Source organism: Hyla sarda, chromosome 1 (genome assembly GCF_029499605.1).
Source record: "Hyla sarda isolate aHylSar1 chromosome 1, aHylSar1.hap1, whole genome shotgun sequence".
NCBI classification, from domain to species: domain Eukaryota; kingdom Metazoa; phylum Chordata; class Amphibia; order Anura; family Hylidae; genus Hyla; species Hyla sarda.
In genome coordinates, this window is record NC_079189.1 from 21,400,004 (window position 1) to 21,427,895 (window position 27,892).

Here is a 27,892-nt window from a genome sequence, read left to right on the forward strand (position 1 = left end):
CCTCATGCACAGGGATATGTTCTGTTGTTGATAAAGTGAATGGGCAATATTGTATGTCTATACGGACATTTATGTGGTAATAATAGCAATCCATGTACTCATCAGAGGTATGAAAAAAAAATAGTCCTTTTTTAGAAAACATTCTGAAGCCACCAATATTTATGACTTATTTAGAAAAATCCAGTAATAGACATATTTCTAATGGGAGAATTTCCAGAAAGAGGTTCCTACTTCGTTTTGAGGTCTCTACCAAAAAGTTAGAACTGGTTGATTTGTGAAGATTATAGTATCTGGAGGTGCGAATATATTTTTGTTGTAAGGAGTCCCATAAAACATTTTCTAGAATAGATCTGGTTTTTGGCTCTCTGTCTATGGTTGCATTAGTACAGGATGTAAAATACCTGCCCTGTAGGCTTGTCATGTTCTATGGGGGAAAAGGGTGGGATGGAAAATCGAACATGCTGGTGCTTTAATTCATATTAGCATAATGTGTTTCAAACTAGAGAAATTATAGCACAACAGGTACAGGATTTTATTTTATTTTATTTTTTATGATGGGACAGCATCAAAATAACAATGTGGGAAACAATGCATGCCTATGTAAGAGGGATTTTTCTTCAGGAAGTGAGTAAGATCAAGTGGGGTACCTCAGGGATCTGGGACCAATATTGTTTAATATCTTCATTAGTGATATTGCAAAAGGTCTCGATGGTAAGGTATGTCTTTTTGCTGATGACACAAAGATATGTAACAGGGTTGGTGTTCCTGGAGGGATACGCCAAATGGAAAAGGATTTAGGAAAACTAGAAGAATGGTCAGAACTCTGGCAACTGAAATTTAATGTGGATAAATGCAAGATAATGCACCTGGGGCGTAAAAACCCTCATGCAGAATATAGAATATTTGACACAGTCCTGACCTCAGTATCTGAGGAGAGGGATTTATGAGTAATTATTTCAGAAGACTTAAAGGTAGGAAGACAATGTAATAGAGCAGTAGGAAACGCTAGCAGAATGCTTGGATGTATAGGGAGAGGTATAAGCAGTAGAAAGAGAGAAGTGCTCATGCCGCTGTACAGAACACTGGTGAGACCTCACTTGGAGTATTGTGCGCAGAACTGTAGACCATATCTCCAGAAGGATATAGATAGTCTAGAGAGAGTTCATATAGTGTATAGCTTGGAAGAAAGAAGAGACAGAGGGGATATGATAGAGACTTTTAAATACATAAAGGGAATCAACACGGTAAAGGAGGAGAGCATATTTAAAAGAAGAAAAACTTCCACAAGAGGACATAGTTTTAAATTAGAGGGGCAAAGGTTTCTGCAGTAATATCAGGAAGTATTACTTTACTGAGAGAGTAGTAGATGCATGGAATAGCCTTGCTGCAGAATTGGTCACTGCAAATATAGTGAAGGAGATTAAACATGCATGGGATAAGCATAAGGCTATCCTTCATATAAGATAGGGCCAGGGACTATTGATAGAATAGGATATTGGGCAGACTAGATGGGCCAAATGGTTCTTCTCTGCCGACACATTCTATGTTTCTATGAGAAGGCTATCAGACAAGTTAAAGGGGACTTGGAGGAAGAAATAAGAAAATTGGTAGATATATGGGAACATGCACAGGATAAAGCAACAGTTTTAAGTGGACTAGAAAATTTAAGACTCTTTCAAAGGCAGAAAATTATGAAGAAGGGGGTAAGTGGGGCATCTACTGACGGTATTTATCAGGCCACAACAGGGAAAAACTTATTTAGGGATGCTTAGGAGGTCTGATGGGAATCTACCAAACTCCACAGAGGAGATATTGGGAGTAATATATTCCTTCTATCATTGTAGATATCTCACAATGCTCAATTATAGACCATGGTGCAGGATTTTTAAGGGAACCTAGAAATGCAAGGTCTGACCAAACAACAGGCTGGAGAACTGGAGTCTCCTAATACAGTAGAATAACTGAAAACAGACCTATAATGGATAGAGGACTAGTGTTGAGCACAAATATTCCCAATTACGAATATTTGTAATATTTTTCCCCACAGAGCACATCTTAGTGATCTCATCCTTCCCTGCTTCCAGCTTGTGGTCTAAAGAAGGCTCCTATACTATTTACTGTATTAGACTGGAGAGCGAATTTTCGCAAATATGAGAATATGAGAATATTCGCAAATATCCTCATATTGGTGCAGATCGTCACTAAACAATATTAGGAGATAGATGGATATATAGAAAATATAGATAGATAAGTAGATAGTTATCCACACGCGGGCATGCGAAAATAACCGCAAATATATCGAATATGCAAATTTTGCAAATATAGGATGAATATTCGTCCATATATTCGCAAAATATCATGAATTCGAATATGGCATATGCCGCTCATCCCTTTAGAGGACCAGCAATGTCAAATACATGGTTATTTTATGTGGTGGCTCAATTGCAATACTGAGTTTGCCCAATTGCAATATTGATAGCCTAGGGCACGGAGAAGAATGACTCCTAAAAAAATTTATAATAATAAAACAGATTGCTAAGGCTAACAATCTGATTGAGGCTGTGGAAGCCGGGAGGGGAATCGCTGCTTACCAAACTTTTGAACATGCCACGTTGATAATACAGGCCTCCCCATGGCCATACTATACACTTGCCTATACTATTGATTACTGTAACAAGAAACATTATTAGTGAGTATGAATTAAAGAGCTTCTGTGACAAAATTCACAAACTCATGGGATTTTCCAGATGCTGACAAAAGTGATGTTGGCTGTACACCTGCATTATGGGGATGCGGCTGTATAAGCTCTTGACATCCAGTGACACGAACTTGAAGAATTCTGGCATACAAAACTTTGTTGTGCACAAAGCAATTCACCAATATCTCTAACAAAGGATGGGATAGCTGATAATAGGAGACAATACCCATTACAAATAGCTAGAAAGGGGTTCAGTCACTGACACGATTCCCACCACGATGGGGCGGCCTGGGGTTGGGTCAGTGACTTATGAACCTTTGGAAGTAGGTACCACTTTGGGGTTTTTGGGTTAGATGGAAGGAGACAAGATGCCATACATTCCGTTAGAACACCATTCACAATGGCCGATCTTAAGATGGAGCTAATTCTATCAATAATTTTGTTGATAGACTGATCGATTTTTATGATTTGATTGATATTATTGTATTAATACTGACCTTTTGTATATACATATTTTATATCATGTGTTGTCTTATGCGGGGACAGGTCACTTCCTGTCCTATTTAAGCAAGTCTGCTAGCGTCACTACTCCAGCGTCAGTGACACGAAACAGACTGTTGTTCAGATAGACACCCCATTTTTCCCATGATCTATGGGTGAATACATTTTTGGGTTCCCATTGGTTCAGTTTGCGGCTCTGCATTATGTGTTGCAGTGCCCATTCACACCGTTTGCAGTAACAAGATTGGAATATTTATTTATACTGATATCACAACCATGGTTTATCTTTTATAGCTATCACACTATATAAAAGAAGATAATATTTTATTAAATGAAAATGGAGACTGGATAACACCGCTACATATTATGAATTGGGTAGTAAGAATATACGAAGGAAATGAAATAATGTTAAGACCGGTTGTTGGAAGATTTGATGCATCTTTTCCAGAAGATAAACAGCTGGATATTAATCCCCAGAAAATAACATGGAGACATAACTCAGTAGGTTATCATGAAGTCCTTTTTCAGTATATAACATGTTTTCTAAAAGATCAACCACAAAAATATGTTAGAGAAACTTATTGATTAACTAAAGGGCTGTAATAGAGGCTTTTCAGACACTTTATAATAATGTTAAAACATTGAAGAATGTCCCAAGCTCAGGGCTCCTTGTTTATTTGAGCCTCCTTTACATTTAAAATCTACAATATTCCAGAATAAGAGTGTTATGATTGTCTAAAGGTGTTGTCTATTGTTAAAATTATTGTTAAAAAGTATTTAGTCAGCCACCAATTGTGCAAGTTCTCCCACTTTAAAAGATGAGAGAGGACTGTAATTTTCATCATAGGTACACTTCAACTATGAGAGACAGAATGGGGGGGGGGGGGGGGTACAGCAAATCACATTGTAGGATTTCTAAGGAATTAATCTGTAAATTCCTCGGAAAAATAAGTATTTGGTCACCTACAAATAAGCAAGGTTTCTGGCTCTCACTGACCTGTAACTTTTTCTTTAAGAGTCTCCTCTGTCCTCCACTTATTACCTGTATTAATGGCACCTGTTTGAACTTGTTATCAGTATAAAAGCCACCTGTCCAAAACCTCAAACAGTCACACTCCACACTCCACTTTAGTCAAGACTAAAGAGCTGTCGAAGGACACCAGAAACAAAATTGTAGACCTGTACCAGGCTGGGAAGACTAAATCTGCAATAGTCAAGCAGCTTGGTGTGAATAAATCAACTGTGGGAACAATTATTAGAAAATGGAAGACATAAGACCACTGATAATCTCCCTCGATCTGGGGCTCCACGCAAGATCTCTCCCCGTGGTGTCACAAGAATTGCAAGCAAAAATCCCAGAACCACACGGGGGGACCTAGTGAATGACATGCAGAGAGCTGGGACCAAAGTAACAAAGGCTACCATAAATAACACACTATGCCGCCAGGGACTTAAATCATGCAGTGCCAGACAGGTCCCCCTGCTTAAGCCAGTACATGTCATGGCCTGTCTGAAGTTTGCTAGAGAGCATTTGCATGATCCAGAAGAGGATTGGTCAGATGAAACCAAAGTAGAGCTTTTTGGTATAAATTCAACTTGTCATGTTTGGAGGAGAAAGAATGCTGAGTTGCATCCAAAGAACACCATACCTACTGTGAAGTATGAGGGTGGAAACATCATGCTTTCGGGCTGTTTTTCTGCAAATGGACCAGGACGACTGATCTGTGAAAAGGAAAGAATGAATGGGGCCATGTCTTGTGAGATTTTGAGTGAAAACCTCATTCCATCAGCAAGGGCATTGAAGATGAAACGTGGCTGGGTCTTTCAGCATGACAATGATCCCAAACACACCATCCGGAAAATGAAGGAGTGACTTCATAAGAAGCATTTCAAGGTCCTGGAGTGGCCTAGCAAGTCTCCAGATCTCAACCCCATAGAGTTGAAAGTCTGTGTTGCCCAGCAACAGCCCCAAAACATGACTGCTCTAGAGGAGATCTGCATGGAGGAATGGGCCAAAATATCAGCAACAGTGTGTGAGAACCATGTGAAGACTTAGGGCTTGTTCACTCGGCTGTCTTCCTCCCTTAATAAATGTCCGTTATCCATTTGATAATTTTTCGAACGGGTTGCAAACAGCTGTAAAATAATCCCATTGATGTCAAAAGGATTTTTTTTACAATCCTTTATTACCCGTTTGCACCCGTTTGCTTCATGTTTTTTTGGACGGCAGAAAAGACGGTGCATGCAGTATTTTTTCTCCCATCAAAAAAAAAACGGAATAGAAACAGATATTATAAATTTAACATTGAAGCCTACGGCAACCGAATGAGCCTTTAATGTCATCCGTTTGCACCTGGTTTATAATATCTGTTATTACTTCTGAGCATGCTCAGAAGAGGTGAAATCAAACAGTGTTGTGGGACTACTACTGCTCCCATAATGGAGCATACTTGTTTCCATGATGGGGGTAGTTGTTCCCCCAGCTGCAGGAGTCTGTAGGGCTTGTACTACTACCCCCATCTACTACTACATTAGGGCTTGTACTACTACCCCCATCATAAACAGAGTCTGTTCCATGTTGGGGGTAGTAGTACAGGGGCTGAGGGATTGATCGCACTGGATCTCACTTCTGAGACTCCATGCGATCAGAAGTTATTAAGCAGGGGAGAGGGCAGCATGCTCCCCTCCTCTGCAATATATAGAGTGTTTTTACTTTCATTATTAAATCCCCCGCCAGGAGCCCTGAATAGCCGGTACCGGGGAGTCATCCAGGGCACCCGTCATGGTTTTTAAAATGAACATTATGAGTGGCAGCTTAAAAGCACTGTGGGGAAGGGGCAAGATATATAGCACTGCAGGGGGGGCAGACATATAGCACTATATATCTTGCCCCCCAGCGCATTTATAATGTGCCCCCCGAAGCACAGTTTTTAAAGATATTACCCCTGCCGGTGCATTTATAAATATATATACCCCCGCAGCACAGTTTTTAAATATATGACACCTGCCGGTGCATTTAAAAATATATATCCCCACCGGCGCATTTATAAATATATATCCCTCACCGGTGCATTTATAAATATATATCCCCACAGCACATTTATCATAATATGCCACTGCAGCGCTATGTGTAAAAACTATTCTATGAGCAGCGCACCTTGCCAGCAGCCAGCCCGATGCACTGCTGATAGAATACTTTTCAGACATAGCGCTGCGTGGGCATATGAATGTAGAAGCGCTGGGGGGGCAGATAACGCTATATGTCTGCCCCCCTAGCCAGGGCCGGTTTTAGACTAAGTGAGGCCCTAGGCAAAAATGAAAAATGGGGCCCCCAGATTGCGTGATCAAAGATCACTATGTTGCGCCCCCTGAATTGTGCTGCTCAGCTAATGTGAGTAAATGAGATTGAGCTGAAAACCACAAATGGCTGTGACTACAACATGTGAAACGTAATAATTCCATCCAGGATGAATTTGTGGCTGTGGTAATTTGGGGGTGACAATGTGACACCATTTAGTGCAGATCAGCCCAGCTCCCCCTTTTGCAAGAACAAAGTGCACGGACACCTGTGGAGCAACAGCAACTTGTAAGGACAAGAAATCCAGCGCAAAACAGCATCATAAATTGTATGGTCACAGAAAACCACAGGGTCACAGAAAGCCATACATTTTATGATGCTGTTTTATGGGTTTAATAAACCACCTAAAGAGCAAGAACTGATTTGTGCTGGATTTCTCTGTGTGACCACATTTACTTACATTCGCTGAGATTCAGTACGATTCAAGGAGAAAAACATGGCGATCTTTGACCGTACGACCCATTTTTGCCATCTAGCCCTAACCTTATATTGTAACCTTGTTCTTTATACATTAATAGTCACCGCACACAGATAAACAGTGATCTCAATGCTACCTATCAGTAATAGCGCCCACATATACTATAAGGCTAAGTTCACAGACAGAATGTCCACATGGAGAATCTCAGTGCAGATATTCCGCAAACTGCAGGACATTGACATAATATGCCGGCACTAGGACTGCACAGGAATGCAGCGTCTCATAGACAGCCATGAATTCTGTGCGGACACAGAAAATGGAATTTCCGTGCCGGAAACATCTGTGGATCCGCCGGTGACTGGACCCATTTTGTGCCTCCAGCTGTTGCCACCCCTTTCCCCCACCTCGCCCGCCCTTGGTCTGCTGAAAATGTTCCGAACACTGGGGCAGTGGACTTCCCCTTTAAGTAAGCAGCATAGTTCCCCCCCCCCCCCATATATGGCAGCACAGTTCCCCCACATTAGGCTGGCAGTATAGTTCCCCCACATTAGGTTGGCTGTATAGTTCCCCCACATTAGGTTGGCAGTATAGTTCCCCCATATTAGGCTGGCAGTATAGTTCCTCCACATTACGTTGGCAGTATATTTCCCCCACATTAGGTTGGGAGTATAGTTCCCCCCCACATTAGGTTGTAGTTCCCCCACATAAGGTTGGCAGTATAGTTCCCCCACATTAGATTGGCAGTATAGTTCCCCCACATTAGGTTGTAGTTCTCCCACATTAGGTTGGCAGTATAGTTCCCCCCACATTAGGTCTGCAGTATAGTTCCCCCACATTAGGTTGTCAGTATAGTTCCCCCACATTAGGTTGTCAGTATGTTCCCCCACAGACATACAGCCTACAACCATATACAGTGTATGGCTGGAGGCTGCATGTCTATGTATTGCCCTGCTTCAGTGCTCTGACCAGCAGTGGTCTGAGCACTGAAGACGACGTGCCGCTGGTGACTTACCATGCTGGCCAGCGGGTGTCCTCCTGCTCGATGCTCTGCGCCTCCGTTCCTATGGGCGCATGCACGGGATGTCAGTGATGTCCCAGTGTGCTCTATCTCTGGCGTGCACCACTGTGTTTTTAAAGTTAATGCAGTGCTGCAGAGAGTTAATGCGGGCAACCTTGTGTCCCAAAAAGATCTTTCGGGACACAGGGATGTCCTTAAAGGACATCTATAGTGCAAAATAACTTATCCCCTATCCGGGGCCCGCCGCAATCTTTGGTACGGGGCCTCGGCAATATACAGGAAAGGGGGCATTCTGTCCCCGCATTACGCGGCGGCCGACACACCCCCTCCATGAATCCCATAGAGATAAATGGAGGGGGAGTGTCTGCCGCGGCTTTCTGCTGGGGACGAAACGTCACTTCCGGCAGACTGCCGCGGCCCCGTCCAGGAGATCCCGGGGGCCCCAGCGTTCGGACCCCCCGCGATCTATAACTTATCCCCTATCCTTTGGATAGGGATAAGTTATTTTGCACTGGAGTACTCCTTTATTAGTGATGGGGGAAATTAAAACCCCCCCACCCCCGGATCCGCCAGTGATACTCACACTACCAATACTGCAAGGGCCATCTTTAATTTTGATTGGACCCTGGGCAAGCAATTTTTTTGCCCCTGCCCCCCCCCCCTCATTTTTGCCACCATAGACAAAAGCTAATTTTTCTGTAATCATCTCATGTAATCACCTTACTACTAGGGTGACACACTGTAACAAACCTCCTCCTCATGTATTCACCTTACTACTAGGGTGACACACTGTAACACACCTCCTCCTCATGTAATCTCCTTACTACTAGGGTGACACACTATAACAAACCTCATACATACACACATCATACATACATACATATATACATAGACATCTAACACACATACACACATCATACATACACATACATCTATCATGCACACATAATACATGTACACATAAAAAATCATATACACACATGTACAATACATATCCCCAACCCAAAGCCTCTCCTTACCCCCAGGAGGGGATTGCTGGAGATCGGGTTGGCTGAGGCTGCCTTGCTTCTGCCCCAGGGTCATGTCAGTAGGAGCTCCCAACAGCCCCTGGCCTCCTCAGCCCTGCAGGGCCGCACATAGTAGAATAAAAAAAAAAGTGCTGGCAGCGATCGCCAGGGGCCCCGAGCAGTGGAGCGCAAGCAGCATTCATTCCTCCACTAAATATGATGAGGATGTGAGGGGGGTTTACTAGTGGAGCGCTGCCTGAGCGTGGTGACGTCTAATTAGGGGAGCGCAAGCATTGCTCCTGCAGAATGCTGAATACAGGGGGAGGAGTGTTAGTGCCTTAAAAGACATCTGCAGCGTTACAAACACTTATCCCCTATACTCAAGATAGGGGATAAGTGTTTGATCGCGGGGGGTCCGAACGCTGCCTCCTCCATACATCTCTATGAGAGAGGCGGGAAGGCAGCATTCGTGCCTCCCCGCATCTCCCATAGAACTGTATGGGGACAGGGAGGAGACGGGGTGTCACCATCGACCTCTAGGTCGACGCTACGTCACCATGGGCGCTAATGCCGGCGCCCCGTTAGGGAGATCGAGGTGGGTCCCAGCGGTCGGACCCCCTGCGATCAAACACTTATCCCCTGTGGATAGGGGATAAGTGTAATTCCGCTGCAGTTGTCCTTTAAGCCCTGAATACTGCATTTGGCGCGAAATCGCTGTAAAATCGCAGCAAAAACGCAGCAATTTTACCGCGATTTTGCGCAAAATGCAGTATTGTTAGTAATGCCCTAACGCTTTTCAGGGGCCCCCTTTTGGATGGGGGGCCCTAGGCAACTGCCTAAGATGCCCCCCCCCTAACACCAGCCCTGCCCCTAGCGCATGTATGTGCATATGCTCCCGCAACGCTATGTGTTCAAAGTATTCTATCAGCAGCGCATATGGCCAGCTTCCTTGGCAGATGTGGTGCTGATAGAATACTTTCCATACATAGAGCTGCCATGGCATATTATGATAAATGCGCTGCGGGGGGGGGGATATGTTTATAAATGTGCCAGCTGGGGGTATATATTTATAAATATGCCAGCGGGGGGGGGGGGGTATATATTTATAAATGTGCCAGCGGGGGTCATATCTTTAAGACCAAGTAAAAGTACGATACAGAGCGGAGCGGGTGAGCAATTTCTGATAGAGCAGGTGACAGAGCGGGTGAGCAATTTCTGATATTTACATGTATTACTGATTACATATAATGTGCGTCTGTGCTTATTTTTTTATCAATTAGAATGGAGCAGTATATTTCAGGCATCATTGTTTTTCATGTACACATGTAACTATTGCTATGCACTTTATCATGTACGGCTGTACTCTTAATGCACTTTGAATTCACCTTTATAGATTATGGTGATGTTTTTTTACACTTTATGATTTGATTACTGGAATTGATTGCACGCGGGATAAAAACCCCATTGGTTTGTTGCATCACTAAGCTTGAAAAAAGCTCCATGGAGGAGCTGAAACGTCGCTTGTTTTGACATGTGGGAATATACTCAGCCTTTTTTGCATTTTATTGAGTACTTCACCAGTTTTCTTATATGCTCTGTGGGGGATTTTGCAGGTTTTCCTACTTACAAAGCATATAGAGGTCTGTAATTTTTATCATAGATACTCTTCAACTGTGAGAGACAGAATCTAAAACAAAAATCCAGAAAATCACATTGTATGATGTTTTAAAAATTAATTATCATTTTTTCCAAATTAAAGTTTTATTGAAAGTTTTCCATAACATCATTAAAGGAAAAAATATATGACATCAGCCAAGGCAAAGACATGAAATTGTCCAACAAACACATCAGCGGTGAACAGTACAAATAAGAATACAAGAGCAGTACAATAGTTTGCAAAGAGTCACAAAGCGACAGCAGAAATATTCGACTATACAGGACAGCTCTCAGTCCATATCTACCTTCCTAAACATGAGTGGACACCTGAACTGTATAGGTGTATTAGCTAACTGGTATTTGACAGTTAGAAGGGAAACAGAAGGCTACCTATGGTGATATGTGTGAGTCTGACACCTTCTGACCTGCCAGGACACCGAAAGCAAAGGTAAGTGTACTGCTACAAGACTTGCGGAGTGTAGGAGAGGTTAGGTGGAGTAGTAAGAGCAGAAAGAGGAGAAAAAAATGGGAATGCGGGGGGAGAGGAAGAAAGGGAAAGGGACTAGGTCAAGAACAAATAGATTCGTTACCTCTCAGCGGGGACGGTGCCGTAACTTCTGGGTGCCTCGGGCCATCACTTCTAAGTTTAGAGAAGAACGTGGTAGGATATTGCAGGGGTTAATCAGCAAGGTGCAGGGTTTAAAAGTCGCTAAACGACAAAAATGCCGTCCAAGGTCGCCAAATGGCATAGAACCTATCAATTTGTTTCTGGGAATCTGCAAGCAGTTCCTCCATTCTGCAAATATGGGTGACCTCCCAAAGCCAGGACGAATCCGAGGGGGGTCTAGAAGACTTCCACAGTCTCTGTATCATGGTTCTAGCTGCCAAGAGGAGAAAGTGTATCAAACGAGGGACGGGGCGTACGTCTCGGGAGAATAGATAAGAGAATCGGTTTGGGTGACTTAGGGATGTGGGTCGAGATTAGCCGGGACATGATGTCGAGGACCTGGGACCAAAACAGAGCCAGAGAAGGGCATTCCAACCAAATGTGGGACATGGTGCCTCCAGGTTCTCCACACCTCCAGCACACATCTTGAACATTTGGATAGATTTGAGCGAGTATTGCGGGTATCGATACCATCTAGTCATAATTTTAAAGTTGGTCTCATGAGCCTTGCAAGAGGTGAAGGACCTGTGGCACCATGAGAAGGCCTGACTCCACTCCGCTACTGGGATGGGGCAATTTAATTATTTCTCCCATACCAAACAGAACGATGGAGGGTCAATAGAGTGAGCCTCTAGAAGTAGTGAGTACAGTTTACTTATGGATTTAGAAACTGGAGTAGCAGATGAGCAGAGCTGCTCAAAGGGCAGCCCCTTAATCGTCTATGAAGGGCCAAGCTTTCCTTCTGCGCTCTATTAAAGTGAGTGAGCTGTGCGTATTGGAATGCATGCACAGGGGCAGGGGTGTTAACAAGGTCAGGGAGGGTTTTTAGGCCATCAGAGGTCAGGAGGTCTCTGAAGGTGGGTGCATCATCACGTTGGAGAGACAGGAAAGTGGAAGCCCGTAGCGCTGGCTGAAAATCTGGGTTCTTAAAGATAGGGGTCAGTGGGCCAGAGGGAGAAAAAGTCAACCTGCGGGCTAGGTAAGTGTGATATATTTTGATAAGGGAAGATATAAAGGGGGGGAAATCCGGAGTAGGATTTCTAGGCAGGGTACCTTTCGGCAGCCTGAGAAAAGACTTAATGTCAAGTTCAGAGGTATGAGATTCGAGGGATATCCATTGTTTAGTCTGCCTATGATGGAACCCATCTAACACAATTTTGAGGGCCGTGGCTATGTAGTATGACGTAATGTCAGGTAGCGCATACCCGCCTGCTTTTTTGCATCTGATCAATATCAGTCTAGCCAGGCGTGGATGACTCTGCACCCAAACAAAGCCAGTTTGAACCGCAGAAACATCCTTAAAGAAGGAGCACGGCAAGTGTTTTGGTATACCAGAGAATAAATAGAGCAGACGGGGTAGCACATTCATCCTAACTATATTAATCCTTCCCAGCCAAAAGAAGTCCCTGCGCTCCCACCTGGCCAAGTCTGAGCGCAACGTCTGCAGGAATGGAGGGAAAATAAGGCAGTATGTGTCTGCTAAATTGTTAGGTACGTGAACTCCAATGTATTACAGCGATTGTGACTGCCACCAGAATGGGTAAGAGGCTTGAAGGGATTCCAGAACTTGGGGGTGGGGGGGGTAGCAATACAGGTAAGGCCTCACATTTAAAAGGATTCAATTTATAGTTACTATAGGCAGCAAAGGTACGTATAGAAGCCATGAGGGAGGGCAAGGACGTCATAGGAGCTGAGAGGAACAAAAGGAGATCGTCCGCAAAGGCAGAGCACTTAAAATGGGACGCAGGCAGGGATGTACCCCGTATGTCTGGATTTTGCCTTATGGCTACTAGAAGATGTTCCATGCATAAAACATAGAGAAGTGGAGAGGGGGCAGACAGCTGACCATTAATACCGATCTGCACTTGAGGGAATGAGTAAAGTGCCATGATCTTCCCCGTCATGACCTCGCCTGGGCCAATCTGGGAAAGCAGGGCTTCTAGGAAGCTCCAGTCCACACGATCAAATGCCTTCTCTGCATCCAGGGAGAGGAGCAAGAGGGGAATCTTAAGGCGGTGAGCACAATGGACAAAAGAGAATGCCCTCAGGGTATTATCTCTTGCCTCTCTACCCTGGACGAAGCCCACCTGATCGGGATGGATAAGGGAGTCTAGGTGTCTTGCTAACCTGTTTGCCAGAAATTTCACAAAAAGTTTAGCATCAATGTTTATCAGGGATATGGGGCGGTAGCTTGGGCAGAGTAAGGGGTCTTTAACCTCTTTAGGAATTACCATCACAAACTTTTGTAGGAAACAGGGAGGGAGGGAGGAATCTGGAGAGATCGTATTAAATGTCTGGAGGAGGGGGCCAGTATTTCCGTCTTGAGTGTCTTATAAAATTTGGCAGTGTAGCTGTCAGGGCCAGGGCTTTTGCCAGATGGTAGCGCCATTATAGCTGAGTCTAGTTCCTCTTGGGAGAAAGGTGATTCGAGAGCAAGAACTGTCTCCTGGGGAAGGCGGGGCAGTGCAGTTGAGGATGGGTATTGGTGTAGGGATCAGTATCAGTTGAGGGGTTACAGAGTGCAGTCGGTTTGGGTAGATCGTAGAAGTCAGTGTAATATCTATGGAAAGCAGCGAGGATGTCGTGAGTGAGATGGGAGGTGGTATCAGGTGCTGTACGGATCTCTGGAATGAACATGGAGGACCTCCTGTCTCTAAGAGCTGAGGCCAACAGATGACTCGCCATATTGCTCCACTCATAATAGACTTTCCCCATGATTTGTTTATAATAACGATGCTTGGTATTTAAGAGGTCCAACAGTTCATGGCGGACTCGTATCAGTTCCCTGTATACCTGTTCTTGTTGCTGTTGTTTGTGCTTGGTCTCTAGAGTGCGTAGCATCTGTGTTAGGGAAAGGAATGTTGCTGCCTTCTCCCTTTTTAACCTGGACCCATAGCTCAACAATACTCCCCTAAGTACACACTTCAGGGCATCCCATTTCATAGCTGGTGATGTGGGATCAGAGGCATGGTCTAGGTTGAATTGGGAGATAGACTGTTTAAGATCCTGGAGAGAGAGCGTGTCTAGGAGTAACGACTCGTTACATTTCCTGGTGGCGTGAGGTTTGGTGAAGGCTGGGATGGAAAGGGAAGAGAACACCGGTGGGTGATCGGAGAGTGTGACCAATCCTATGGAGGTGGAGGAGACTGCATGGAGGAGGTGGTGTGGGAGGAAGATGTTGTCTATCCTACTGTACGACTGTCTGGGGTGGGAATAAAAGGTGTAATCCTTGCCCTGAGGATTAAGGGCCTGCCGAACGTCACTTAACTGCAGGGAGTATAGTTTACGACACAGGGCTTTCAGTTTATTATGAGATATAGTGGAGTGGCCCGTGGAGGCATCAAACGCAGGGAACATGGGGATATTAAAATTACTGCAAAGTATAATAGTCCCCGTTGCATAGGCCGAAAGAGCATCCAACGTGTGTATCAAAAAAGGAACTTGGGAATGGTTCGGTGCATATATCGAAGCCACTGTAAGGCATTGGTCAGCTATTGAACAGTTCACAAAGAGGAACCTAGCGTAAGGTCCGACTTGGAGGAGGATATGTTGACAGGTAATGACCTGTGGAACGCAATTGACACACCCCTAGTCCTGGCCTCTGGGTTTGCACTATGGCACCAGTTTGAATAATATTGAGAGGTAAATGTTGGGAGGTGGCTGTCTTTGAAATGTGTTTCTTGCAGAGCAAGAATGTGTGTCTTTTGTTTATGAAAGGAATAGAGTGTCTGTGCACGCTTTTCAGGAGTGTTGAAACCCAGCACGTTGAGTGAGGCAACATTAAGGTCTATCGCCATGGTGTGTGTGACAATCAGATGGCAACTCACCACTGCAACCAGGAGTCAACAGGCCGCCCAGCACATAGAGGCAAAGAAAAGATGACATCAGTGACCTGAAAGGGAAAGGTGAGGACGAAAGAAAGAGACAGAAAAGCCGGCGCATAGACACGTAGACACAGGGACCACAAGGTGGCCATAAGGGCCGCGATAAGCGTCAGGACCAGCCTGGCTGCTGTCCTATTGGGGGTAACATAGAAGGCGCACCGACACCTGAACGCACCACTATCCACCATAGGTACGTGTAAGGGTATCAATAGGCTAGGGCCTGGGCCTGAACATTGCTTAGGGGACGCCACAGACACCAACACATATGTAGATGGCCTCTAATGATAGGGCTATGACTTACTTGGCGGGCACTGAGCCCCTAGGGAGCTAATAATTCGGAGGCTTAGACAAAACAGAGAAATTCCCATAAACAACAAAGAAATGTAGTTGACTAAACAACAAGCAGGCATAAAACACCAGTCTAGTGAATGGAGTCCTGAAGGAAGTCCAGTAGCTCTAGGCTCACAGGCTGGACCTCCAGGTTAACCAAAAGCATAACGATAGAACATCAATGGTTACAATAAGCCAGTCAGGTCTTCCTCTTCTGCCTTTGCGGGAGAGGGGCTGGTAGGAGTAAGTCATGTCCCTGCTGCGAGGGCGAAGGGTACACTCCTGGGGTAAAGGTGAAATCATCCTGGAATAAAATGTCCCAATCTGGTAGTGCAACCAGAGGCAGCTTAAAGGCGTTCATGAAATGGCGAAGATCTCCTGGGTTCCTAAGGGAAGTGGAGCCATATCTGGCCGTCAGGGAGAAAGGAAAGCCCCATCTGTATAAGATTTTGGGGTTTTGAAGCATTTGTAGCAAAGGTTTCAGCGCAGCTGTCAATTGAAGATGTGGAGAGAAAGATTCGGGTAAAGTTGCACCCCAACCCCGTTAAAGGTAAGGGTCTTGAGAGTACGGGAGCTTCTCATGATCTCATTTTTTGCAGGAAATGGTGAACTCGACAGATGACATTGCGTGGTTTCCGGGTTCTTTGCTTTTTAGGCCTGATGAGCCCTGTCGAGTTCAATCTTGTTATCAGGGGGCTTTTGAACAATCTCATTAAAAAGTCTCTGGAGGGTGTCAGGTAAGTCTTGAGGCTGTACTGTTTCAGGCAGTCCTTTAATTCGGATGTTGTTCCTCCGATTTCAGTTGTCCATGTCGTCAATATGGTCTCTAGTCGCAGACTGTTGCAGAGACAACTTCCTTGTGGCATCTTGGAGTGACTGCAGCTATACATCGGTAGTTGAATGAAAGTTTTCAAGTTGTTGCACACGCGTCTGAAGCTGTGAGACCTCTGCCTTGACAGGTTGCAGGTCTTTTTGCCATGCAGATTTCAAATCTTTGGCTAGCGACTGCAGGTCCGTTTTAGTCGGTAATAGATCTAGCAAAGCTTGAAGTTCAGGATGGCTCTTAAGGGTGTTAACGGCTACTTCTGGTGAAGGCAGGAATGGAGCCGGAGAGGCAGTAGCCAGCAAAGTAAGTCTGTCACCTGAGCGGCGATGAGATAGACCCCTGGAAGATCTAGGTTCATCCACTACAGTATCTTGCGAGTCGTCAGAGGAGGATCTGCTAGACATGGAGGCCATAAGGGCAGCTGCCTTCAGAGGGTCTTGAACAACTTCTTTTTAGCTGGTGGACTCTTACCCCAGTACTCTGGGGTGTCTGCGTCTTCAGAAGAACTCCCCAATTCTCTGTCGGATCTGGCCTCTGAGACCTCCATTTCGGCATACCAGTCCAGGACATTTTCAGGAGGTGGGCCTGGAACCTGGCGGTCACCCGGGGTCAGATCTGCAGGGCTGTCACCATACGCAATCTGGGGGCCCACAGAATGGAGCCTGGCCCCAGTTCCCTGACCATTATTATGAGGAGGAGAGGACCCTTAGACTGGGACAGGGGGCTGCTCTGAGGCCTTGGTGACCCTCATTGTGGAAAGCAGGTGAAGAACCCATAATAGAGGTGGTATGGGGCAGCATGGGAGCATGGAGTGGTGGGAAATCCTCTGTATTCCACCGCAGATGGGGCACACAGTTCATAGAAGAGTTCACAGGGTGCTCAATTAGGGCACTCCTCGCCAGGAGTGCAGTAGAGGCTACCTGAGTTGGCTGCTGCAGCGTCTGCGCCTGTGGGGTGTGGTGATTCCGGCACTGCAGAAATGGCGCAGCAGAGCCGAGCACAGGGGAGTCGGGAGGTACCTGGGTTCCCGGACCTACTTGCGGACCTTGGCAGTCAGCAGTGTCAGGATCGGAATGCTGCGAGCCTGCTGATCCTCTCGGCGTCGGCCTGCCGGTCTGCGGGGGGTCTCGTGCGCTCTGAGTGAGAGAGAGCGCAGGTCTTCGTCTGCCCTTCACTTCCGGTCCCGTGCATAGCGGCTCTGGCGGGTCTCACAGCCGGGAGCACAGTAGAATGGGGCTGCTGGGGCTGGAAAAAGGCCGTAATCTGGCGTGCTGGATCCTCAGGCTGTTCAGAGGGCTGCTGGTGTCTTTTGTTCATGCGTCTACCTCCCCCATGACAGGTCAAATTAGCCCATAGACTGTCAGCCCAAGCAGGAGCGCTCAGTGGTCACATCCATCTACCAGCGCGTCAAGCCACACACCCCTAGTTTAATTAGCATTTTATTGCATGACATAAGTATTTGATACATCAGAAAAGCATAACTTAATATTTGGTACAGACATCTTTGTTTGCAGTTACAGAGATGAAACATTTCCTGTAGTTCTTGACCAGGTTTCCACACACTCCAGTAGGGATTTTGGCCCATTACTCCATACAGACCTTCATCAGATCCTTAAAGTTTCCGGACTGTCACTGGGCAACATGAAATTTTAGCTCCCTCTAAAGATTTTCTAATGGGTTCAGGTCTGGAGACTGGCTAGGCCACTCCAGAACCTTGAAATGCTTGGCCAAGATCTCGCATGCATGGCCCAATCCATCCTCTCTTCACTACGGTGCAGTTGTCCTTTTGTCTTTTCAGAAAAGCCGCAGAAAAAAATTATGTTTCCATCTCCATGCTTCATGGTTGAGAGGGTGTTCTTGGGGGTGTACTCATTCTTCTTCTTCCTCCAAACTCGGCGAGTGGAGTTTAGACCAAAAAGCTTTATTTTTGTCTCATCAGACCACATGACCTTCTCCCCTTCCTCCTCTGAATCATCCAGATGGTCATTGGAAAATTTCAGACAAGCCTGGACAAGTGCTGGCTTGAGCAGGGGGACCTTGTGTGTGCTGCATGCAAGGTCCCCCTGCTCCCCCAGCTCTCTTTAGGTCATTGACCAGGTCCTGCCATGTAGTTCTGGGCTAATCCCTTACCTTCTTCATGATCATTGATGACCCACAATGTGAAGCCCCAGACCGAGGGTGATTGACCGTCCTCTTAAACTTCTTCCATTTTCTAATAATTGTGCCAACACTTGTTGCCTTTTCACCAAGCTGCTTACCTATTGTCCTGAAGCCCATCCCAGCCTTGTGCAGGTCTACAATTTTATCCCTGGTGTCCTTACACAGCTTTCTGGTCTTGGCAATTGTGGAAAGGTTGGAGTCTGTTTTCCTGAATGTGTGGACAGATGTCTGTTATACAGGTAATGAGTGGAGAACAGGAGGGCTTCTTAAAGAAAAAATAACAGGTGTGTAAGTGCTGGAATTGACTGGTTGGTAGGTGATCAAATACTTATTTCATGCAATAAAGTGCAAATAAATTTTTTCTAAATCATAAAATGTGGTTTTTATTTTAGATTCCATTTCTTACTGTTGAAGAGTACATATGATAAAAACTAGGTTAACACTGAGGGAGCTCCAGCGATAAAAACATTCCATCTGGATATTCTGAGTGCACTCAGTGCTGACTTGAATAATTTGGTGCCATGACAGCACGGACATTGCAATTCCCATAGACGGCAATATCTGGCCTTAACCTTTTAGATGCCTTCGATCAATGTCGATCATTGCATCCATAGGGAAAATAGAGATGCCGGTGTGTTCATGGGGGCTTGTCAGACCCCTGCAGTGTGATTGCAGGGGTCAGATGAGTACAAATTGTTCCTCTGACATTCAGGATCTCCAATCTGCTTGTGTGGACTTCCTAGGAAGGTTGTACAAGATTGTCGATAGTATTGATTAGTACTATATCATTTCATAGTTCTGAACAGTACATTGGAAGCTAATGATTGCATAAAAAGTTCCCCCTATGGGTGCTTAAAAAAGATATAAAATAAATATTTTAAAAAGTTAAAAAAAAACGTTTAAAAGCTCTTCTAATAAAAAATTTAACCACCTCTTTTTTCTATATAAAAAATATGTCTAAACTATTAAAATATAATGTTTATGATCCTGCACACTAAACAGCATAAACATAAAAAATACCAAACGCCAGAACTGATTTTTTTTGTCACATCATATGTCAGAAAAAAGATTTATCAAAAAAGAGAAAAGCGATTTATAATCGTTGCTTTGCTAAGCAAGTTTTGGAGTCATTTTTTTCTTGCTTTTGGTTTTGCTTATGTGTTATCATCCTGTCACAGGGGGTTAATAAATTTGGCTTAATTAAGCAAAAACCAATAAATGACTGCAGAACAGCTCCTTGTCACCCCACCTGAAGTTGCAGCTGTAAAAAAAAATGTGCAATATAATATATATATATATATATATATATATATATATATATATATATATATATATATATGTGTGTGTGTGTGTTTATTACATTTTTTTACAACTTTTTTCCCCCTGAATGTACTAACCTATTTTTTGTTTGTTTTTCTTTCTCCTCATTGCAGATCTGTGTATCCTGTGGACTTCTTCAGATTCGGTGAACCACATCTTTGGGGTTTAATATTAATAAAATATTTAATGAGGGCTTGTGGGGGAGTGTTTTTTGGAATAAAAGTTTTTTGATTTACTTTACAGACTTAGTAGTGGAAGTTGTCTTATAGATGGAATCCATTACTAAACTGGCTTAGCATTAGGCCCAAAAACAGCGCTAACCCCCAAATATTCCCCCTGTACCCACTGCCACAGGAATGCCAGGAAGAGTCAGTACCAGCAAGAACAGAGCATCAAAAATGGCACTCCTGTGCCTAGGCGGTAACAAGCTGGCATTATTTAGGCTGGGGAGGGCCAGTAACATTGGTTCTCACCCACCCTGATAACCTCAGGCTGTTGCTGCTTGGTTGGTATCTTGCTGATACTGAAAATACAGGGAACCCCCTTTTTTATTATTTTATTTTTTGAAAGAAAAAAACGCATAGGGTTCCCTGTATTTTCAGTATCAACCAGATACCAACCAAGCAGCAACAGCCTGACGTTACCAAGGTGGACATTACTGTCCCTTCCCAGCCTAAATAACGCCAGCCTATTACCACCTAGGGAAAAGAAAGGATGGGCTGCACTCACCATTAAAGTGCAAAAAGTGTTCGGTTTCTTTATTTGCAAAGGTACATCAAATCATCCAGCAGGACGTCTTATAAGAGCTTCAGCTTGAACTATTACCGCCTAGGCCCCGGAGCGCCATATTTTATGCTACAGGCCTGTTGGTAGCGACTCTTCCCGGCCCCCCTGTGGTGTTGGGTACAAAGGTAATAATTGTTGGTTAGCACTAGCTGTTTTTGGGGCTAACATTAAGCTACGGCTTAGTAATGGATTCCGTCTACTTCCACTAATAAGCCTGTTATGGAAGGAAAAAAAAATAACAACACTTTTTTATAACAAACTATTATTCCAAAAAACACTCCCCCACAAACACTTGTTAGCCATTTTCTTAATATTTACAAAAAAGAGAAAAAAAACACTGGTCATCGACGTAATCCACCAAATCCAAAGAAGTCCTCTGTATTCACGGATCTGAAATGAGAAGAAAAAAACACGGAAATTGGTTTGTAGGTTTATGGCCCCCTTCCTTTTGGGAAAACATTCATAAACTAGCGTTTCCAAACAAAAGGCCTCTAGCTGTTGCTAAACTACAACCTCCATCATTTCTAATTTAGCAACAGCGAGCCTCCAGTTTAGCAACAGCTGGAGTCTTGCTGTTTATACACTACAACTCCCACGATTGGAGTTGTAGTTTAGCAACAGCTGGAGGCACCCTGTTGCTAAACTACTACTTCTGTGATGGGAGTTGTAGTTTAGCAACAGCTGGAGGCACCCTGTAGCTAAGCTACTACTCCCGTGATGGGAGTTGTAGTTTAGTAACAGCTGGTGGCACCCCCCCGCCCAACCCCTAGCTCATTCCCCCCCAGCTCATCTCTCCTCCCCCCACCCCTAGCTCATCACTCCTCCCCCCCACCCCAAGCTCATCACTCCTCCCCCAGCTCATCTCCCAACCCTCCAGCTCATCTCACGTGCTTAGGCGCACATGCGACTTTTGTAAGCAAAAAAAACTGCTCTAAATCCCGTGATAAATCTCCCCCTATATTATTAAAAACAAAAATAAATGCATATTTTATCAAAAAATTTTTTTTTTATTTTTTTTTAAAGTAGCACAGTATTTTCACCTCTTTAAGGACCAGGCCCATTTTGACCTTAAGGACCAGACCAATTTTATTTTTGCATTTTCGTTTTTTCCTCCTTGCATTCTAAAAATCATAACGCTATTATATTTTCCATCCACAGACCCATATAAGGGCTTGTGTTTTGCGTCACCAATTGTACTTTGTATTGACTCACTTATTTTACCATGAAATGTACGGCGCAACCAAACACATATTATTTATGTGGGAAAATTGAAAAGAAAACCGCAATTTAGCAAAATTTGGAAGGTTTTGTTTTCACGCTGTACACTTTCCGGTAAAAATGAAATGTTTTCTTTGTTCTGTGGGTAAATACCATTAAAAGCATACCCATGTTATATGCTTTTCTATAATTGTACCGCTTAAAAATAATCTCAAACCATCTAAAAAAAAATTGTATGTTTGAAATTGCCCTAGTTTGACCACGTATAACTTTCTAATTTTTCTGTATATGAGGCGATATGAGAGCTAATTGTTTATGCCATGATCTGTAGTTTTTATCAGTACCACTTTTGCTTAGGTTTTACTTTTAATAAATTTTTTTTGGAATAAAATGTGACAAAAAAGCAGCAATTTTGGACTTTATTTTGTTACGTTTACGCCGTTCACTGTACGGGATGATTCACAATATATTTTAATAGTTCAGACTTTTAAGCACGTGGCAATACCAAATATGTGTATTAATTATTTTTTTTAAGCTTTTTTTTTTGGGGGGGGGGTAAAATGGGAAAAACTGACATTTTCCTTTTTTATCAAATTTTTTTACTTTTTTATTTTATATTTTTTTACTTGATTCTTTACACTTTTTATGTCCCCATAGGGGACTATTCATAGCAACCATTTGATTGCTAATACTGTTCAGTGCTATGTATAGGACATCGCACTGATCAGTATTATCGGTGATCTTCTGCTCTGGCCTGCTCGATCTCAGACCAGAGCAAGAGAGCCCAGGAGACGTCCGGAGCAAGGTGAGGGGACCTCCGGCTGCCATGCTGGATGATCGGATCCCCCGGCAGCGCTGCCGGCGATCCTATCATCCATTCAAAGTACCGCACTGCCACAGATGCCGTGATCTGTATTGATCGCGGCATCTGAGGAAGTCTGCCATTACCGACGGGTCCCTGGCTACTGATAGCAGCCGGGACCTGCCACGCATGACGCGTGCACCTGCCCGGTGCTCGTGGTCATGGCGGCGTGTACGTCATGGTGCGTTAAGTACCACGTCACCATGATGTACATTTACGTCCATTGTTGTTAAGGGGTTAAAAACTATGTTAATTTAGGTATTATTTAATTGTGTTAACCCACACAGTAAAGATTTACTGTAAAGTCCAATGAGTTAAAATTTAATCCCCAAATTCGATAAATTGTAGGTTTTAATTTCTTTATTTACTTATACTTAGATTCCTAAAGGTCGGTGTAATGACCTCTGTCTGCCAGGAACCAGAAAAGTCCTAAGAGAAGGATATCACATCTGCTGTTATGACTGCATCTCATGTCCAGAAGGGGAATTTACAAATCATTCTGGTATTTATATTTTTATATTTACCTTTTATAAAGGTTTTATTTAGAGAACTTTTGGCAGGGAGCCCTCAACTTTGCAAGTAAAGGGTGTTAAGTGATGAAGTATAGTAGGTAATGGGTGTGTTCTGAAAAATATATATTTTTTAAGCGTACTGAATTTTTCTGGCCTCATAAGTGCATACCACATACGTACATCAAAGTGGTGTACTGTTTATGCCTGTTAATCTATCAAGGGCCTACATACTGTGAAAGTCCAGGTAAAAGTAATCACCAGCTGGTGTTTTACTCAAATAATTTTTTAAGCGTACAGTAGCGCATTTTTCTGCCCTCATAAGTGCATTCCACATACCTACATCTAAGTGGTACTATTTTGTACCTGTTAATCTGTTCAGGGCCTAGATACTGTGAGAGTCCTGGCAAAAGTACTCACTGCTTGGTGTTGTACTCAGATACTTTTTCAAGTGTACTGTAGCTCATTTTTCTGCCCTCATTATTGCATACCACATACCTACATCTAAGTAGTGTACTATTTTAAACCTGTTAATCTGTCAAGGGCCTAGATACTGTGAAAGGACAGCCAATAGTAGACACCTGCTGCTGTTCTAGACAAATACTGTTTTAAGCTCAGTGAAGCGTATTGTACTCCGCTCATATACGCAATAAGTATGTCAGGCAGAGTAGTGCCAGGACGTGCACAGAGGAGTGGCAGAGGCCTAAATTCATCAGGCAGCCGGAGTCGCAGCGAGAGGTCTGAGATCCCGGTGTCAGTAAGCAGTCGTGTCGCAGCAGTGATTGATCGGTTCACTCAGTCATCCACTTCATCCCAAGTGACATCCGACACCCCAAGCAACAGTAGGTGGGTTCCTCAGACTCAACAATCAGTTGACATGGCCCTCCTGCTGCTGCCACCTCCAGACTCTGTCATTGTGCTGCTCTATGGTCTCTTCATACTAATGCTACCACCTCTAGGCTCTGTCATTGTGCTGCTCTATGGTCTCCTCATGCTAATGCTACCACCTCCAAGCTCTCTTATTGTGCTGCTCTATGGTCTCCTCATGCTGCTGCTGCCACCTCAAGGCTCTGTCATTGTGACGCCATATGTAGAGATGAGCGAATCAAAGCTGACGAACCTGAATTCCTTACAAATTTCATGAAATATTCGATTTGCAACAAATGTGAATATCGCCACAAATCTATTGCACGAATTGCTTCATTAACTTCCCTTTTGCAGCGTTCCAGGCTAAAGGAAACCTAAAATGGCGGATCCACATGTGAGTACATGGGGCAGGGGATTATGGGAGGGCGGGAAAATATGGCGGGAAAAGAGGTATGACCCTGTATCACATGCGAGATGCAGCCTATCAGCATTCATTGACCCCTGTGATGTCACAGCCCTATATAATCTGCAGCCATCTTGTGGCTGCTCATTTTATGCCATATACGCTGCATACATAGGACATACTCAGTGTGTATGCGCTGAAGCCACAGCATTCCACTGACAACTGCTATTTCCATCAGCCTTGTGGACAGAGAGAAGTGAATTGCATTGCTTGTTCTGAATGAGAGGGATTTTTACGCCATACCTCCTGGTCACGTTCTTCAGCATTTTATCAGAGAGGGGCAGATAGCCAGATAGATTTTCATTGCCTCATACATGTCAACAAGCTTCCTCATCTTCATGAACGTTATATTACAGGAGGCAGGAAACATTTTTCGGCACAATTCTGTCTATTTTTTCCACAAAAAATCATCTGCTGCTTATACTAATCTTATGAGGGTATGAAAACCAATTCACACCATTCTTAACATTCTGTGACAGAGTGCATTTTAGGGTTTAATCCCCGTTTTTTATTTTATTTGAGGTGCTGCCCTGTTGTGTCCTGCTGCTGTGCAAAAAATGTGTTTTTTCAGCTGACTATAGTGCATTTGTCTGCCCTCATACTTGCATACCACATACCTAAATCAACACAGTCTACTATTTTGTATCTGTAACAAGTGTAGATGCTGGGAAAGTCCTGGCAAAAGTAATCTATTTTACAAAAATAGAGTTTTCTGGTATATTGTTGCACATTTTTTTGCCCTCATACGTGCAAATACTGATTTTTTAGGCTCATTGTATTGCATTTTTTCTGCCCTCATAAGTGCATACCACATACCTACATCAAAGCAGTCTACTATTTTGTATCTTTAACAAGTCTAGATACTGGGAAAGTCCAGGCAAAAGTAATCACCGGCTGGTGTTTTACGAAAATATGTTATCCAAGTGTACTATAGCGCATTTTTTCCCCTCATTCATGCATACCACATACGTACATCTAAGTAGTGTACCATTTTTTACCTGTTAATCTGTCAAGGGCCTACATACTGTGAAAGGACAGCCAAAAGTAATCACCTGCTGCTGTTCTAGACAAATACTGTTTAAAGAGAAGTGAAGCGTATTGTAATACCCTCATATTCGCACTAAGTATGTAAGGCAGAGAAGTGCCAGGACGTGCACAGAGGAGTGACAGAGGCCTGAATACTTTAGGCAGATGTTGCAGCAGACTTGGGGTGAGTGGCAGCAGGAGTCATTTTGGATAGCGGGTGCTATCTATGATAAAATTTGAATTCCCATATGGTCTCCTCATGCTGCCAACACATCCACGCTGTGCCATTCAGCCACTATATGGTGTCCTCATGCTGTCAACACCTCCACGCTTTGTCATTCAGCCACTATATGGTCTCCTCATGCTGCCAACACCTCCACGCTATGTCATTCAGCCTCTATATGGTCTCCTCATGCTGCCAACACTTCCACACTGTGCCAATCAGCCACTATATGGTCTCCTCATGCTGCCAACACCTCCACGCTATGTCATTCAGCCTCTATATGGTCTCCTCATGCTGCCAACACCTCCACGCTGTGTCATTCAGCCACTATATAGGGGGTCCTCATGCTGCCAATAGTGTTGCTCGCGAATATTTGCAATGCAAATTTTATTTGCGAATATTCGCGAATATAGCACTATATATTCGCAATTACGAATATTCATTTTTTTTTCCCATACAGTACACATCACAGTGATCATCCCTCTCTGCTTCCAGCTTGTGTGGTGTAAAGAAGGCTCTAATACTACTGTATGAGACTGGCGTACGAATTTTCACATATGCAAATTTTCACTTATGCTAATTTCCGCATATGCGAATTTTCGCTTATGCTAATTTCCGCATATGCTAATTTTCGCATACGCGCATTTTCGCATTTGGGAATTTCCGCATATGCGAAAATAAAGTGCGAATATTACGAATATGCGAATGTTGTGAATATATGACGAATATTCGTCCATATATTTGCAAAATATCGTGAAATCGAATATGGCCTGTGCCGCTCAACACTAGCTGCCAACACCTCCACGCTGTGCCATTCAGCCACTATGTGGTCTCCTTATGCTGCCAACACCTCCACGCTGTGCCATTCAGCCACTATATGGTCTCCTCATGCTGTCAACACCTCTATGCTTTGTCATTCAGCCACTACATGGTCTCCTCATGCTGATTCCACCTCCAGGCTTTGTCATTGTGCCGCTCTGCAGCAGTGATTCTAAAAGCAATGCTGGTAATCTGCATGTTATTCTGAATATCAGTATTATTTCACTACCTCAGCACACTCCATTGTTACGCCGAGCGCTCCGGGTGCCTGCTCCTCCCCGGAGCACTCGCGGCGTTCCCCTCTCTGCAGCGCCCCGGTCAGACCCGCTGACCGGGAGCGCTGCATTGACAATTCCGGCGAGGATGCGATTCGCATAGCGGGACGCACCCGCTCGCGAATCGCATCCCAAGCTACTCACCTGTCCCGGTCCCCGGCTGTCACGTCCTGGTGAGCGCGGCTCCGCTCCTTAGGGCGCGCGCGCGCAAGCTCTCTAAGATTTAAAGGGCCAGTGCACCAATGATTGGTGCCTGGCCCAAATCAGTCTAATTAGCTTCCACCTGCTCCACATCCATATAACCTCACTTCCCCTTCCCTGCATTGCCGGATCTTGCGTCCCTTGTTCCTAGAGAAAGCGTTTACTGTGTTTGCCATACCAGTGTTTCCAGACCTTTGCTATCACCATTGACTACGAACCTTGCCGCCTGCCCTGACCTTCTGCTGTGTCTGACCTCTCCTCTGTCTAGTCCTTCTGTCCCACGCCTTCTCAGCAGTCAGCGAGGTTGAGCCGTTGCCGGTGGATACAACCTGGTTGCTACCTCCGCAGCAAGACCATGCCGCTTTGCGGCGGGCTCTGGTGAATACCAGTAGCAAATTAGAACCGGTCCACCAGTACGGTCCACGCCAATCCCTCGCTGACACAGAGAATCCACATCCAGCCTGCCGAATCCTAACATCCATATGCATATTAGAACACAGCAAAGTGTTCTATACCCCTATTGAGGCTCTCTGTAGGCCAGAAATAGCCGTTTTTAATATAGTTTTGCCGCAAATAAATTCGAATCGAAACCAATTTTTGGGGAAAATTCGGCGAATCGGCCGAATCGAATTTTTGAAAAGTTCGCTCATCTCTAGGCATATGGTCTCCTCCTGCTGATTGTGCCCCCTCCAGGCTCTCTCATTCTGCTGCTCTATGGTCTCCTCATGCTAATGCTACCACCTCCACGCTCTGTCATTGTGCCACCATATGGTCTCCTCATGCTGATGCTACCACCTCCA

General features: G+C 44.3%; 1 protein-coding gene across 3 annotated transcripts in view; it reads left to right on the forward strand.

Annotated features, from left to right (window-relative positions):
• LOC130321061 (extracellular calcium-sensing receptor-like) overlaps positions 1–27,892 on the forward strand; it is a 196,788-nt gene that overhangs the window by 134,684 nt on the left and 34,212 nt on the right. For 2 of the 3 annotated variants that reach the window (XM_056553034.1, XM_056553032.1), the window contains 2 exons: positions 3,494–3,700; positions 23,088–23,211. In XM_056553034.1, coding sequence (XP_056409009.1) covers positions 3,494–3,700; positions 23,088–23,211 — 331 coding nt within the window. The remainder of the gene's footprint in view (positions 1–3,493; positions 3,701–23,087; positions 23,212–27,892) is intronic. The other variant, XM_056553036.1, reaches the window with a different exon arrangement.